The sequence below is a fragment of the Strix aluco genome, chromosome 2 (assembly GCF_031877795.1).
Source record: "Strix aluco isolate bStrAlu1 chromosome 2, bStrAlu1.hap1, whole genome shotgun sequence".
In the NCBI taxonomy this organism is placed as follows: Eukaryota; Metazoa; Chordata; class Aves; order Strigiformes; family Strigidae; genus Strix; species Strix aluco.
Window position 1 is genome coordinate 8313955 of NC_133932.1, and position 14507 is coordinate 8328461.

Here is a 14507-nt window from a genome sequence, read left to right on the forward strand (position 1 = left end):
GACAGGACAAGAGGAAATGGCCTCAAGCTGCGCCAGGGCAGGGTCAGACTGGCTCTTAGGAAGGATTTCTTTCCAGAAGGGGTTGTTGGGCGTTGGAATGGGCTGCCCAGGGCAGGGGGGGAGTCCCCATCCCTGGAGGTGTTTAAGAGTTGGGCTGACCCAGCGCTGAGGGATCTGGTGGAGTTGGGAACGGTCAGTGTGAGGTTAATGGTTGGACTGGAGGAGCTTCAAGGTCTTTTCCAACCGAGATGATTCTGTGGTTCTGTGAAGAGCTCAGTCCCACTTAGGGAAAACTCTGAGCTAGGTCACAAAGTCACCCAGGATCCAGACCAAGAACACTTGGAAATGGGGGACAGGACATTTTGTGTGGCCTGAGCCACATCTAGGCCCCATGTGGGAAGATAATGGCACTATCAATCACCATCAGCTGTCTGACACAGGACCCTGCCGAGCACTTTAAAAGGCCAGCTGTAATCATCCCCTGCTTTGGCATGGGGATCACAGGGCTGGGCTCTCCCCTCTCGGTTTAGAGCACAAATCCAGAGCAGAGAAGGGGTAGAAAAGAGAAGGAATGAGGCATATCTTGAACTCTGTTCCATGTAGCTTGTAATCGGGTGGCAATGGCCAATGTGCCTGCAAGGTGACGTACCTGCCTGGGAGCCAGCGAGATAAGGCAGCTACTGGTCTGTAGGTCGTGGTTTGAGCCCAGAGGGCAGCTGAGCACCACGCAGCCACTCACTACTCCCTTCCCTGCCAGCACTGGGGAGGAGAAAAATGAATCAAAAGGCTCAGGAGTGGAGATAAGGACAGAGAGAGGTCACTCACCCATTATGGTCACAGGCAAAAGACAGGCTCCTTAGGAGAAGAAAAAAACCCATCACTAATTCAAAACACTGACAACAGCAACACTTAACAGACAGAATGGGACAGTGAGAAGCATTATCACATCTTAAAACACCTCCCCCCAGCCCTCCCATCTTCTCAGGCCCAGCTTTGTTCTGGATACCTCTACTGCCTCCCCCAGTGGCACAGGGGCAGGGGATGGGGGGTGCAGTCAGTGCTGCTGCTTCTTCCTCCAGGGTGGGGGGGAAGCACTCTCCTGCATCCCCCCTGCTCCACGGGGTGTCCCTCCCATGGCAGACAGCCCTCCACAGACTCTCTCTGCCATGACTCCTCCCCACAGGATGCATCTTCCCGAGATGCTCCGCCGTGGGTCACCTCCACGTGTTGCTCCTCCCAGCACTGAACTACAACAGTGGGGGCTGCTTCTTCCCACAGAGTCCCGGGGGTCCCCCACAGGCCGCAGGCAAAGCTCTGCTCCTCCGGTGACCTCCATGGTGGCAGGGGCATCCCTGCCGTCTCACCACAGGATACAGGGGGGTCTCTGCTCCTGCACACCTCCCTCCCCCCTTACTCCACCTTCCTTCCACTGACCTCAGTGTTTGCACAGGTCTCCTTCTCATAACTTGTCCTCAAAGTCCCCAACCCCCTCTCAGGTTTCCCTTCCTAAACACGTTATCACCGTCGCTATACTGTTTTGGCCTTGGAGCTGGAGGAGCTTCAAGAAGCTTCTCCTAGGGGCCACCACTGTAGCCCCCTCCCCTGCTAACAAAAACCCTGCCACACAAACCCAGCACACTGTACAAACCAGCTGGGAACAGGCGCTGCACCCTCGTAGCCCTGCGACGTGCCATGGGATGTGCCCGTGCTCACACGCTTTGTGGGAGGGAGCAGGAACCCCATCAGCAAGGCAGTGGCAGGACGATGGACAGGATGATTTAGGTGACTCCAGCTGAGCTCCCTGCTTTGATCTAGTGTCAAACGCATAAGCAGAGCTAAGGCAAGGCTGGAGAGCATACAAAGGAGTGGACAAGACTGATAGGTGCTGGGGTGGTTTCAGCTGTGCTAATGCCAAGAACAGCATTCCTCAAGCCAATGCTGCAAGGCACGGGTACAGCAACAACGTACTCCCAAGCTGAAAGAACTCATCCTGTTAGAAGAAGCTGCTTCACCCTGTGTCTGGGGAACAGGGAAGCTTATGAGGGATAAATGGCAGCACCAAGGACGTCCTGCACATACTAGGGGGCAATTCTGCCTCTTTCGCTGCAAACTCTGCCTCAAGCAAGCAAAAGTAGAAACAACGTCACAGCAACCACCCCACCCTTTTTGAGTTCAGCAGTTGGTTCTGGAGCACGCGGCTGAGAAAGCTGCCTGGGATAAGGACACGTACCTGAGACACGGCATACTGGGAGGAAGGATACTGCTTGCTGTCATTTGATACAGCAAGAACCTTGGTGGGAAATGTTTGCAAGACAGAAGATGCTTTGTGAGCAGACCCTGCTTCCCTGTGCTGGAGTTTAGATCCCCTCAGCCTGGGAACCAACAGGCATGTGCATTTGTCAGCTGGCTGCTGCCACTAGAGGAAAAAGCAGAGAAGGGACAGTGGGGAGAACGACGGGCAGAGAATTGAAGATGGGTGGATGAACGATGCCAGACATCCTCTTCAGAGCCATGGGCTGTAGACTTACTCTAAGGAAACACCTACCTTTGCTTAACACTCCCAAGTAGCTTCAACAGACCAGCTCCAGTTCACTTCTTTCTTAAAAAGCTGCCCCAGCTTAAAGCAACGCACACCAACGGTTAGCTTAAACTCTACCCAAAGCATGAAAATGAAGACATCTTGTGGAGCAAGATTGGGTTACTCAGAGAACCTCATTTGTGTTTAAATTCCAGAGCTTAATGTGTCCATAATATCCACTGTCTGCAAAGAACATAGACTGAACAAGAACTTTCACAACTGTGCATCAAGAAATGCAGTGCTGAAATAAGCGGCCTACTCTGCTTTATGCTTAGGCACTGTTACATACAGATTACTTCTGGGTATTTGAGAAGGCATCTTCAAAGCTGGTTCAAAAAACTGGTGCTTCCTTGATGTTGCAAGTCAAGACATCTGGGTATTAGTTATGGCTAGTATGGCTAGTAACGGTGAGTTGTAAAACCAGGCATTCACAGATTGTATCTGTTCCTTTAAACACCTTGTGCTCTGCTTCACCTGAGTTAAGAGGTCCCTAAAGGCCTCTCTTCTTCATTGGAGAGCTTAAGTTGGAGTTGTTTGTGAATAAAGATGGTTGTTTGTAAATAGAGGTGGTATCGTGGGTGGTCTTGGCCATCACGATCATGAGAGTTGAGTTTAAAATCTTTGGTGATATGAGAAAAACTGTCAGTAGAACTACTACCCTGGGTTTTGGGAGAGCAGACTTCAGGCTGCTCAAGGAACTAGTTGGTAAGGTTCCCTAGGAATCTGCTTTTGGGGATACTGGGGTACAGAAATGCTGGTCACTTTTTAAGGGCCTTCTTTCAAGAGCACAGGAGCAGGAAATTCCAATGCATCAGAAGTCAAGCAAGCGAGGCAGAAGGCTGGCTTGACTGAACAGGGATCTCCTCTGCAATGGAGGCAGAGAAGGAGCATATGGAGGCTACACAGGAGGGCTACAGGTGTGCTGTTCACCACTGTAGGGAGAAAATTTGTATGGCCCAAGCTCGGTTGGAGTTGCAGCTGGAGGGTACTGTGGTGGGTAACAAAAAAAGGCTTTTTAAAGTATGTCAACAGCAAAAGGAAGCCTGAAGAAAACATTGGTCCATTACTTGATGAGGTTCGTGACCCCATCTCCAAATAGGGATGAAGATAAAGCAGAGCCATTTAATGACACCTTCATCTATGTCCTTGACTGGGTTGGAGGACCACAACTGGGGAAACGATAAGCTCCAAGTTGACTTTGAACTTAAACAGGATTTGCACACAAGTCTTTGGGGCCCAGCAGGATCACCCCAGGGTACTGAAGGGTTGGCTGGTATTACCTCTCTCGCATCCACCAACAGTCTTGCAAATCTGGAGAGGTCCCAGTTGACTGGAAGATGGCAAATGTCTTCCAATTTTCAAGGTGGCCAATGGTATCCTGGCTTGTATCAGCACTAGCGTGGCCAGCTGGGACAGGGAAGAGATCTTACCCCTGTACTCGGCACTGGTGAGGCCGCACCTCGATTACTGTGTTCAGTTTTGGGCCCCTCACTACAAAAAGGCCATTGAATGACTCGAGCGTGTCCAGAGAAGGGCAACGAAGCTGGTGCAGGGTCTGGAGCACAGGTCTGATGGGGAGCGGCTGAGGGAACTGGGGGGGTTTAGTCTGGAGAAGAGGAGGCTGAGGGGAGACCTCATGGCCCTCTACAACTCCCTGAAAGGAGGGTGCAGAGAGGGGGGATGAGTCTCTTGAACCAAGGAACAAGCAATAGGACAAGAGGGAATGGCCTCAAGCTGCGCCAGGGCAGGGTCAGACTGGCTCTTAGGAAGTATTTCTTTCCAGAAGGGGTTGTTGGGCGTTGGAATGGGCTGCCCAGGGCAGGGGGGGAGTCCCCATCCCTGGAGGGGTTGAAGAGTCGGGCTGACCCAGCGCTGAAGGATCTGGTGGAGTTGAGAACGGTCAGTGTGAGGTTAATGGTTGGACTGGAGGATCTTCAAGGTCTTTTCCAACCTTGATGATTCTGTGATTCTACGCTGACCTGTGTGCAGTGAGGAATTGGACTTGGTGATCCTTGTGGGTCCCTTCCAACTCAGGATATTCTAAGATTCTGTGAAATCCCCACAGGGATTTCAGGCCAGTGAGACAGGGAAAAAGCTCCCCCCTGAAGCAGACAAGCTTTTGCCTCTGAAACCCAAGCACAGAAGAGAGATTAGTCAGTGGAGGAAGCTTTCTCCTATACTTTTGGCCAGGAAAGCAGGGTGGGAAAAAACCAAGGTGTAACAATGGAGGTCAGAACACAGCAGGGAAACCTACACTCATCTCCAGCACCTACAGGCAGCCAAGGAACCGGCCCAGGAGCCCATCACATCTAGAGGAGCATCCACACCTTCTCCTTCTCTCCCCACCCTGTAATCTCTCAGTGAACAGGAGGATATTCCTCTTGCTCCTTTCTCCATAGCATCCCAATTCTGGCTTCAACGAAATAAACTCTGTTCCACCTCCCCCTGTGCAAAATAACCTTTTTCAGACACTAAGCATGCTAAGACACAGTATAAATTTGGGGCGTTTTAATTTTTAGAAATGTTTGAAAGAATCACTGAGCAGACAGTGACACAAATAGATATTCCAGCAGTGACAGGCACCCAATGAATGACATTTTCCTGAATTCAGTCCCAGGTTCTGTTGGGATCAAGAGTGAAACAAAATTTACTAGAAAAAAAAGTCTGGTAGTGATGGCAGCAGAACTCCCTCGCTTGGCCAAAAATGAATTCTGATTTTACCCTACAGAAGTCTAAAGATTAATGAAGATTAGAGGTGAATTAGTATATCCACATGGGTTAATACCAGTAAGCCCCCTTGCCCCCTCTTCAAATTTAACAGGTAGGGTGAGGAAGGAATTACAGCTGCCCAGGGGCAGAGCCCAATCCCAGAACTGGATTGCCACAGAGGAGCAGGGGCACAGGAACCCAACCTGGCTACTGGATTAACAACTTCAAAGTGAGGGCAAACAACACTAATGGAGGGAGTTCAAAGCTCCTCACTCCTATCTTCTGCTGGTCAGCACTGCTGATTCTAGTAGGCTTTAGCTTCTTTCACTTCTTCCCTTGTTTGAGTAGGAGACTGTCACTGAAAGGGAGACAGAAGCGAGTCGTTAGTCCAGAAAGCACAAGCAAAGCTGAACCAGACCCTCACGACAGCCTTGGGGGTGTGGGGTGTCACACCCAAACTATCTGGACTTCCAAGTCCTTCCTACCAGGTACTTTTTTCAAAGCCCCTTAAGCCTTCTGGGGTGAGTAAGACAGAATCTGGTCAGAGATAAGGAAGAACGATCTTGCAACCAGAGATCCCACAGAAGAGAAACCAGCTCTGTCTTCCCTTCTTGATTCTAGGAAATCTAAACTTTTAGATTAAGCTCAAACTGGCACTGCCCTGTTCAGTAAACACTGGTCAGATTATGCAAAGCCACTAAACTCCTGCCAACTCTGAAAGCAGGGAATGGGCTTTTCTAGCATGGACTGGAAAGCTTCTGGAGAGTAACAAAAGCATCCTTCCTAGAGAGCATTACCCCAAAACAAGACAAATTCCTATGATCATCTAACTGCCTTCTCACAGCCCTCTCTGCCGTAAATGCCCTGTATGTGCAGGACAGATCGGAAGACACTCCTCAGTTACTCCTGCCCTCCTGTGCCAGGTTCCTTATGGGACACACACAAAGCTCCAAATACTGAGCGTCTCCTACTTGATGTAGATGTTTGTGCAGCCTGTGCAAGGAAGGCTTCGAGCTTCACATCACAAATGGGAATGGAGGTAGAGATGGAATAAACTTCCTGTGGCCAGAAAGGCCCAAGCCAGAAACATCCCAGGCACCAGGCAAACATCAACACCCTCCTTCCAAGTACTAACAAAAGGATCAAAATAAACAGTGCCTTACCTTCCTCTGTGTGTCAGGAGATGCAGTAAGGAGTAGGAGGGAGGAAGGAAGAAAAACAATAAATTGATTAGATAAACAGAAATCTCAATTTCCACAAGCAGTAAGACTGCTCCCTACTTGGCTGTGTCCTCTGGCATCAGGCTTCTCTCAGAGAAAAGATTCTGAGAGAGCTCCAGATCACAGGTAGGGTGCAGATAAATCCAGCCATCTGGCCCCTTTACCTGGTGAAGCCCTCATCCTGCAGGTTCAGTACCAAGTTATCTGCTGTGAGATATACACGGTTTTGTGAGCCAGCAATCTGAAAAAGAAATCCATTACAGAGATAGCATAAAGGAGTATAAATGCACGTGGAGGAAGAACACTAATAAAGACCCTATCTCCCACTCCAGATACAGCACTCTTGTTTTATTAAGATCTCAGTTAAATCAAGGCAATCCCCCAAAACAACTCTGTAACTTTCTGACTTCCCATGCCAGCGCCATCAGACTTTCTAAAAGAAGTGCTCATTCTGTCTCCCTGTCAGAAAGACCTTTGATCCCACACTTATCTGTTCCCCTTTCTCAGCATGCAGGAAACCAGGAGCTTTTGGTGGCTGCAGCCGAGTGTGGGTGGAGTCTGATGTGGATCTGGCCTCGTCACATGGAGGGCACAAACTCCTAGCCTCCATCTCACTGCCGATCATTGCAAGCTAGATCTTAAGCTCTACTTGAGCAGAGAGAAGGGCTGGGCAGGAACAAAGATCAGGACAGGGCAGGTCACATTCGCCTTAAATTCCTCATGTGGCCACTGGGCTGGGAAGACAGCGCAAGGACTGCAAAAGGATGAAGAAAATTCTGCACCCCAGTGCTCACCGTTTTTGAGATGTTTTGAGCAGCTCGGATCTTACGTAGCTTGATGTAGCCTGGATTCCTGCTGAGAGCTTCACCGAGGTACCAGGGAGCAAAAGTTAAGGAAAAACCTGCTAACAGAAGCTGCCTACCCTCAAGGAATTCTTCCTAAGCCACACCATCAGACATCTTAGGGGGGAAAAAAGCAACCTCTAGCCCAGTAGCTTGAGCCTTCGGGCAGACAGATTTTTATTTCCCCAAATCAAGAACAACATTATGGATTACAGTCACACACAGGCAATAAAATTTAAACCTTACAACAGGGAGTGAAGGCTTGTGGCCTTCTCTGCTCTGACCTGTAACCTCAGACAAACCTCACTCCAGGCAACAGGGGGGTAGGTGGAAAGGAATAAATGACAGTGACCTACTTGAAGTTATCATCTGATAACAGTCTCTTAAGCATGAGCCCTGTGTGACAGATTCTCAGGACTGTCAAGCTCACAAGCAACGTCCCACAAATATCTTCCAAAGCAGGATATCATCTTGGCAGCTGTAGCTTCCCCTTCAGCCTGGACAATCTTCTGTTTCTGCTCCTGCTTGGCCTTCTCCACCAGAAACTGGGCGCGCTGTGCCTCCTGCTGAGCTGCAGAAAGAACAGCCAAAGGCTTTGGAGGCAGATCCTGGCTTCTGAGCCCCCCACCAGAACCCTAGAGCTGAGACCTGGGGGTTCTGCTTCCAAAAGAACCGACAGCATTCTGGAGCCATATCCACAAGTACAAAATGTATCTGAGTGTACTTTTTTTTTATAAGCAAAATCAGCAGCATCCAGACCCTCTACACATAATCCCCGTAGGAAGGGATAGAGTCCCAGTCTGAAGAGGAGCCCTAGTCTTGGGAACTCAGTCCCTCGGATGGCCTATCCCATTAGCTATGACCCAAAGTTTTCAGGCAATACTTGTAAAATAACCTGTTTAGCTCCGTTACTAAGGAGGCTGAGGTTTATAACTCTGTAGCTGTATCAACGCGAAAGCAGTATCATGCTAGCCCAAATTCTGCATCCTTGCTCAGTAATTCGGTGAAAAGGAAAAGCGAACCCACCCTTTTCAGGCATAAACTGAACTCACCCACTTGCTTAGCCTCCACAGCCGCAGTGTATTCACGACTGAAACTAAGCTCTGTGATAGCCACATCATCCAGGATGAGGCTGAAATCCTTGGCTCTCTCTGTCAGCTCTCGCCTAATGAGCAGAGACACCTGAAACACAAATATAGCAAAAAAAGTAGCAAACACAGGCTGTTTCTCACTTCCTGTGCACTCCAGAAGCGAAGCACAACTGATCTTCACAGTTCATTCACATTGGGCCCAAGAGATTACCTAACACAAACCCTGAATGTTAATACCATCTCTGAATCTGCTGCCTCTACATAACGTTGCATATCCATAGCTACATACTGCATTTTCAAAAATATATTACAGCTTATGGTTATTACTTAACTATACCATATCACTCATATTGCAAAAATAAAAGAACCTTCTTGAAAGGTTTTTTTTTTTTGCTTTCACATCCTAACACATTCAGTTCCACAGTTCCCACGTATTACCAATAAGCATTTCCTTCTCCACCTTGAATTTGCCACTGTTTGCAGTTTAACTGTCTCCTCATATTTGTATTTAGATACAGAAAAAAAAATTACCACGTGATTTTTTTTTTTTACCATCTATCATGTCTCTTAATTACTGTAGCTACTCCTCTCATGTGACTACTACACTTTCTGTAGTCTCTCTGGATGAGTGCTGTTGGTAGGTATTTTGATTTATTCTACCTTTAACTTGTCAGCCTGCCTGGAAAAGGTACTGGCAAGTCCTGCACCAGATATTGACTTAAACAGAAATTACTGTTACAGTATCACACACTTGACCAGTCTAGCATTTGCTTTTACTTTTATTGCAGCTGTTGCAGAATTCTAAAACGACACCAGAAACATTTACTGTGTGAACTGCGAGTGCCTAACTACATAAAGTCACTTAATTTTCTTCTGATTATCAACTGCTTCAAGATACATCACTTTAAAGTAATGAACACTAGATGAATATATGACAAGAAGGCAAATTCAACTCAGTTTGTTCAGAAATTTCAGAGATACTTAACAGTCATCTTTGCTTCCAATAAATCTAAATCCCTTGCACACATTGTTTCTTTGCTGTCACATCCTCTCTTTCACTCATTCTCTTTATACAAGGCCACTAACAAGTCCCTTCAGTGCACACCATGAGGCCTAGCACAAAACCCTGACGTCCCTGCTACGGATCAGTTCTCAAAACAAGACCTGGACACTTAGTTCTACGCTTTGCTTTTTTTTGTCACGGATCAGAAACTAGTTACGAGATGCCTTGTATTTCATCTGACAACTTATCCGCTAGCAATCTCATGCAGGATCTCCTCTAAGGCCTTTTAAAATAAGACCAGCAACTACTCTCTCCCTCAGCTGCGACAGGTGATGAATATTCTCAGAATCCCTGGCAATCAAATTATCAGAACACAAACTTTCAGATATAGGCTTTTTAAAACTAAATATTTCTATTATTTTGCAACACCCCCCCCAAACACCCTCTAACCTTTTTCTAAACAGAAATATTTACTACCCTTCTGTAGCATCCACTACTATAAGTTTACTGCTTTGTTGACTGCTCATCCACTTCACTTTTCAGATCCTTTAAAACTGTTTAGTTTGCTCTGACAGCTCTTCTGAGACCCATGAAGGGCCAGATAATAATTATTTTTAAAGCCAGTTCTACTGCTACCTGTGGGATATGATGTAAATCAGCTCTCCCTTCCCCATCATTACATTACAGTGCAGTTTTACACTCTATATACCAACGAATACAGTTTTCTTCTCAGAAGTTAGTGATGCAGCCTTGGTGTTTGTATCTGTATTGGAATCAAAATGTAAGTGGGATACAGTTCCATGCCCTTTCCATTTGGATGCACCATCTACCAGCTCAATACATTTATCTTGATGTGTTATAACATTCCCCATATCCACAGCTTAGTCGTTTCTTTGTAACCTGAGTTTAAGTCTCCTCCACAAGAGCTTACCTGGGCCCTCTGAGTGATGAGCTGTGAAGCATTAAACTTGGCAACCACGCTCTTGAGCACTTCGTTAACGATGGAAGGCAGGACTCGCTCCTCATAGTCCAGGCCCAGGCGCTGGTACATGCTGGGCAGCTCTGCAGCATTGGGCCGAGTGAGAACACGCAGCGAAATGTTCACCATCTGCAAGTCTGAAGAAGAGAGAGATGAGCAGGGCCAGCGCTGCAGCTGGACTCCTCCTGATAGAGCGCACTTCACGTTGGCTAGTAGCCATGGTTAGTAACTGTGGTGGCAGCAATAGGTACCGCACAAATGGGGACAATCACGAGGTTTTGAAGCTTGGTCAAGTCAGACTTTGAAACGTGGTCAAAATTACCTTGACAAGCAATAAGAAATTCATAAAGGATGGATTTTGATCTCCAAACCCTAGAAAATAAGTAGAACATCCTGGACCATAAAAGAGAGTATCTGGGACTGTGTTGAGGATGAGTTATTAGACAACCTGGCAAAGCGACTCTTCAATTAATGAACTTGGCAATGAAACTAACTTCTGAGTGTCCTGAAAGTGAACTACCTGCATTATCATACTGAGAAACACACCCACAGGTCGAGAAGACCCCAGCCCAGGTTAAGACCCTTCCCCTGAGCATGTGTAGTAGTAGGAGCATTATGTGAGCTGGATTGTAACTGTATGTTAATCTCTAACCAACCAGTATCTAACAGGAGTGTTTGGACAAGTACTAACCCCTGACTTTTGTGTATAAAAGAAGCACAGAAACCTGCTGTTGTGGTGCTTGATTTGTGAAAAAGTCCACCGAGCACCCAGGCCTGAATAAATACAGTATCTATCCTGAGCGCGTTAAGATTGGGTTATTGCATGTGGGGCACGAACCTGCTTTTCGGGTAACACTGCTCCCTCCCTCCCGCCCCCCAGGCGCCGCCTGGGCCTCCTGCTCCGGCCTGCGGGGCCGCTCTCACCTTTGGACCCGGTGGGAGAGGAGATTTTCCGCGGCCGGGCTCGGATGTCGTAGATGATAGGGTACTGGAACCAAGGGATCCTGCGGGGGGGCGGGAGGCGACGCGTTACGGCGCGTGCACCCGCAGCGGCCGGGGCCGGGGCCTGCGGGGCCGGGCTCGGGGCGGGGGAGCTGGGCCCTACCTGAAGTGCAGCCCCTCGGCGAGGATGGTGTCCTGCTGCACGCCGCCGATGCGGTTGAAGAAGATGGCGCGCTGGCCGCCTTCCACTGCGGGGAGAAGGGGCACGGTCAGCGCAGGAGGCGGCAGAACCAGGCGCGGAGGGCCGGGAAAGGGGACGGGAGGCACTCACCGATGAAGACGGACTCGCGGACGCCATAAGCCAGGGCGCCGGCGCCCAGCAGCAGTTTGAGGGCGGTCCCGACGCCGCGCGGCCCAGCCGGCAGCCGTCCCGCCAGATCCTTCAGGTTCTGCGCCATGGCCGCGCCGCGCCGCGCGCCCCACCGGGAAGGACACCGGAAGCTCCGCCGCTAAGGCGCTCCGGCGGGAAACCGGCAGCACGGGAGCCGTCCCTACCCCTTCCCGCCCCGCCACGGCCTTCCGGCGCGGCCGCTCCGCGCCCCGGAAGTAGGTCTGGCCGGAGCCAGATAACGGGCGCGCCCCAGGCGCCATTTTGGGTGGCGGGGGCGGGCGGTGGGCGGGGCGGGGGCGGTGCTGGTGCGCTCGGTGACGCGTGCCCGGTGTGGCCGCAGCAAAATGGCGGCGCCCAGGCGGCCTCGTGAGGAGGAGGAGGAGGATGCTGCTGAAGACGCTTCGGTGGAGGCGAAGCGGCCCCGCGGGCAGAGGCGTCTCTTGGTGGTGCTGGAGGGGGCAAGTCTGGAGACCGTGAAGGTGCGGGTGCTGGGGGGGTCCGGCCGGGCCGAAGGCGGCCGCGGGCGCCCTTCTCCACCTTGTCCGTGCTTTGGCCGTAGGTGGGGAAGACATTCGAGCTCCTCAATTGCGACAAGCACAAGGCGCTGCTGCTGCGGAACGGCCGGGACCCCGGGGAGGTGCGACCCGACATCACCCACCAGGTACCGGCTGGATCCGGGCAGCGTCAGTGCTGGCCTGGGCTGCTCGGGACGGCGGTGGAGCAGCCCGGCAGCCGGCTTGAGGAGATTCCCCTCGGGTCTGGGGGTCTGCTTGTGCCCCGGGAACGGGGGCGAGTTTGGCTTTACCTGCCATGCTTGTGGCTTGAAAGTTTAGTCTATTTGGGTATAGGATTGCCTTCTGTCAGCATTATGGTAGAACCCCCATAGTCAGATGAACTCCTTTCTGTCTCAGCATCTGTCCCTTCTGCATTCGTAGGGCCCAATGCTCAACTTTTCCAAGAGTTCTCTCTCTTGTACCTTTTCTACTGGGTGTTATTCTATTTCAGAGTCTCCTGATGCTCATGGACAGTCCGCTGAATCGGGCTGGCCTCCTGCAGGTTTATATCCACACCCAGAAGAACGTGCTAATTGAAGTCAATCCCCAAACCAGAATCCCAAGAACTTTTGATCGATTCTGTGGTCTTATGGGTAAGTGATTCAGACTTTATACCAGCCACAGAATAATGCAGGAAGGTGGTCAGGATTGGAAGAACTTTGGGAAGAGTCAAAAGGTTGCACCAACTTTAAACACATAGAAGTGAGAAGTGCAGTGAAAGTGTCTTTTTGTGAGTTCCAGGATGCATAGTCCAACTATGTGTTCCTTAGCACAGTGGGGAGTGCTTGCATGAGACTCTGGTAGCAGCAAAATAATCTGCTGCTCAGCATTTCTTAGAACTGCTTTAGACAATGCTGAGAACTCTAAAGATGGACCTTTTTGTCTACTTCAGCTCTGATCACTAGGTAGAGGATAGGATTCCTCCAGCAAAAGAACAGGCAACTTAAGTAATTTTCTTCTCTCGTCAGTTCAGTTGCTGCATAAGCTCAGCGTTCGAGCTGCTGATGGGCCCCAGAAATTGCTGAAGGTAAACATTCTTTGACTGTTCACAGGTAATGTTGCAAGATTCCTCCTTTGCAGCTAGCGATGTAGGAGTGATTTTTTTTTTTTTTTTTTTTTTTTTTTTGGTACAAACAATGGACTTAGCTATGTGGCAGGGTCTCTTACTTCTACACCCCTGTTGACTTCCTGCTTTCTATAGGTGATTAAAAATCCAGTCAGTGATCATCTCCCTGTGGGCTGTATGAAGATAGGTACCTCTTTTGCAGTTCCAAAAGTGTCAGATCTGCGTGAACTGATTCCTAAAGCGGAGCCAGTTACCATTGTTGTGGGAGCTTTTGCCCATGGTTCGGTAAGTGCATGTATCCCTTATTTGGAGTTATATAAATCTTTATCAGCACAGATTTCAGTCTTGTTCTGAGTATGTTGGTTTTTCTTCTTCTGCTCTTTTTTCACTTGGTAATCCCTGTCTCGCTCCCCCCTTTCTTTCCCCCAGGTAGGCTTGTCAAAAAAAGGCCCAATGCTGCAACACTTGTGAATTTTCTCCCTCTCAAGAGAGGGCACTAGTGAGGTCTAGCAGTTGTCTTGCTGGAGGAATACTGTACCTCTCCAAGCAGTGGCGATAGATGGGAGTAAGTGAAAACCTGCAGTTTGATTTTATTTTTTTTTTTTCTCTTTTCTCTCTTTCTCTCAGGTCAGTGTGGACTATACAGAAAAGATGGTCTCCATCAGCAACTATCCCCTCTCTGCTGCCCTGACATGTGCTAAAATTACTACTGCCTTTGAGGAAGCCTGGGGAGTAGTATGAACTTCTGCTGCTACTGTTGTCATGGTGGACTTCTATACAGTGACTCCACATTCTGGAAAGGCTCTTTCACTTGGGTGTGGATCTGGTGGAACTTTGGGCTCCTGGAAGGGAAAAGGCTTCAATTTCATCTTTGTAGCTTCTGGATCAATGAGACTTTAAATGGACTGCCCTACTGAGCCTTTTGCCTCCTATTAAATGTTGCTTTTGGTAAGAGTGCTTGTGTATTTTGCTTCCTCATGTTTCATACGTGGGCAGGCTTGATCCCTTTATAGCAGGAACTCAGCCCAAATTTGTCATGGAACTGAAATTCTTAGCCGTGTCCTGCTCGCCCTGCAGCTGACGTTGCTCAGTCTGTAGAATTCCCTTGCTCAGTGGTGTGTGACAGTTCACA

General features: G+C 49.3%; 2 protein-coding genes across 2 annotated transcripts; one reads left to right on the top strand and one right to left on the bottom strand.

Annotated features, from left to right (window-relative positions):
- Positions 1 to 5071: 5071 nt before the first annotated feature.
- PHB2 (prohibitin 2) lies at positions 5072 to 11906 on the bottom strand. The gene is made up of 9 exons (XM_074810711.1): positions 11696 to 11906; positions 11528 to 11612; positions 11347 to 11426; positions 10375 to 10559; positions 8402 to 8531; positions 7817 to 7920; positions 7302 to 7379; positions 6672 to 6748; positions 5072 to 6456 (listed from the first exon to the last, which is right to left on the bottom strand). The coding sequence occupies exons 1-9, from the start codon at positions 11820 to 11822 to the stop codon at positions 6447 to 6449; spliced, it is 876 nt and encodes a 291-aa protein (XP_074666812.1). The 5' UTR covers positions 11823 to 11906; the 3' UTR covers positions 5072 to 6446.
- Positions 11907 to 12042: 136 nt separating this feature from the next.
- EMG1 (EMG1 N1-specific pseudouridine methyltransferase) lies at positions 12043 to 14327 on the top strand. Its single transcript, XM_074810776.1, has 6 exons — positions 12043 to 12234; positions 12315 to 12416; positions 12761 to 12902; positions 13278 to 13336; positions 13511 to 13660; positions 14003 to 14327. The coding sequence occupies exons 1-6, from the start codon at positions 12100 to 12102 to the stop codon at positions 14114 to 14116; spliced, it is 702 nt and encodes a 233-aa protein (XP_074666877.1). The 5' UTR covers positions 12043 to 12099; the 3' UTR covers positions 14117 to 14327.
- Positions 14328 to 14507: the final 180 nt, after the last annotated feature.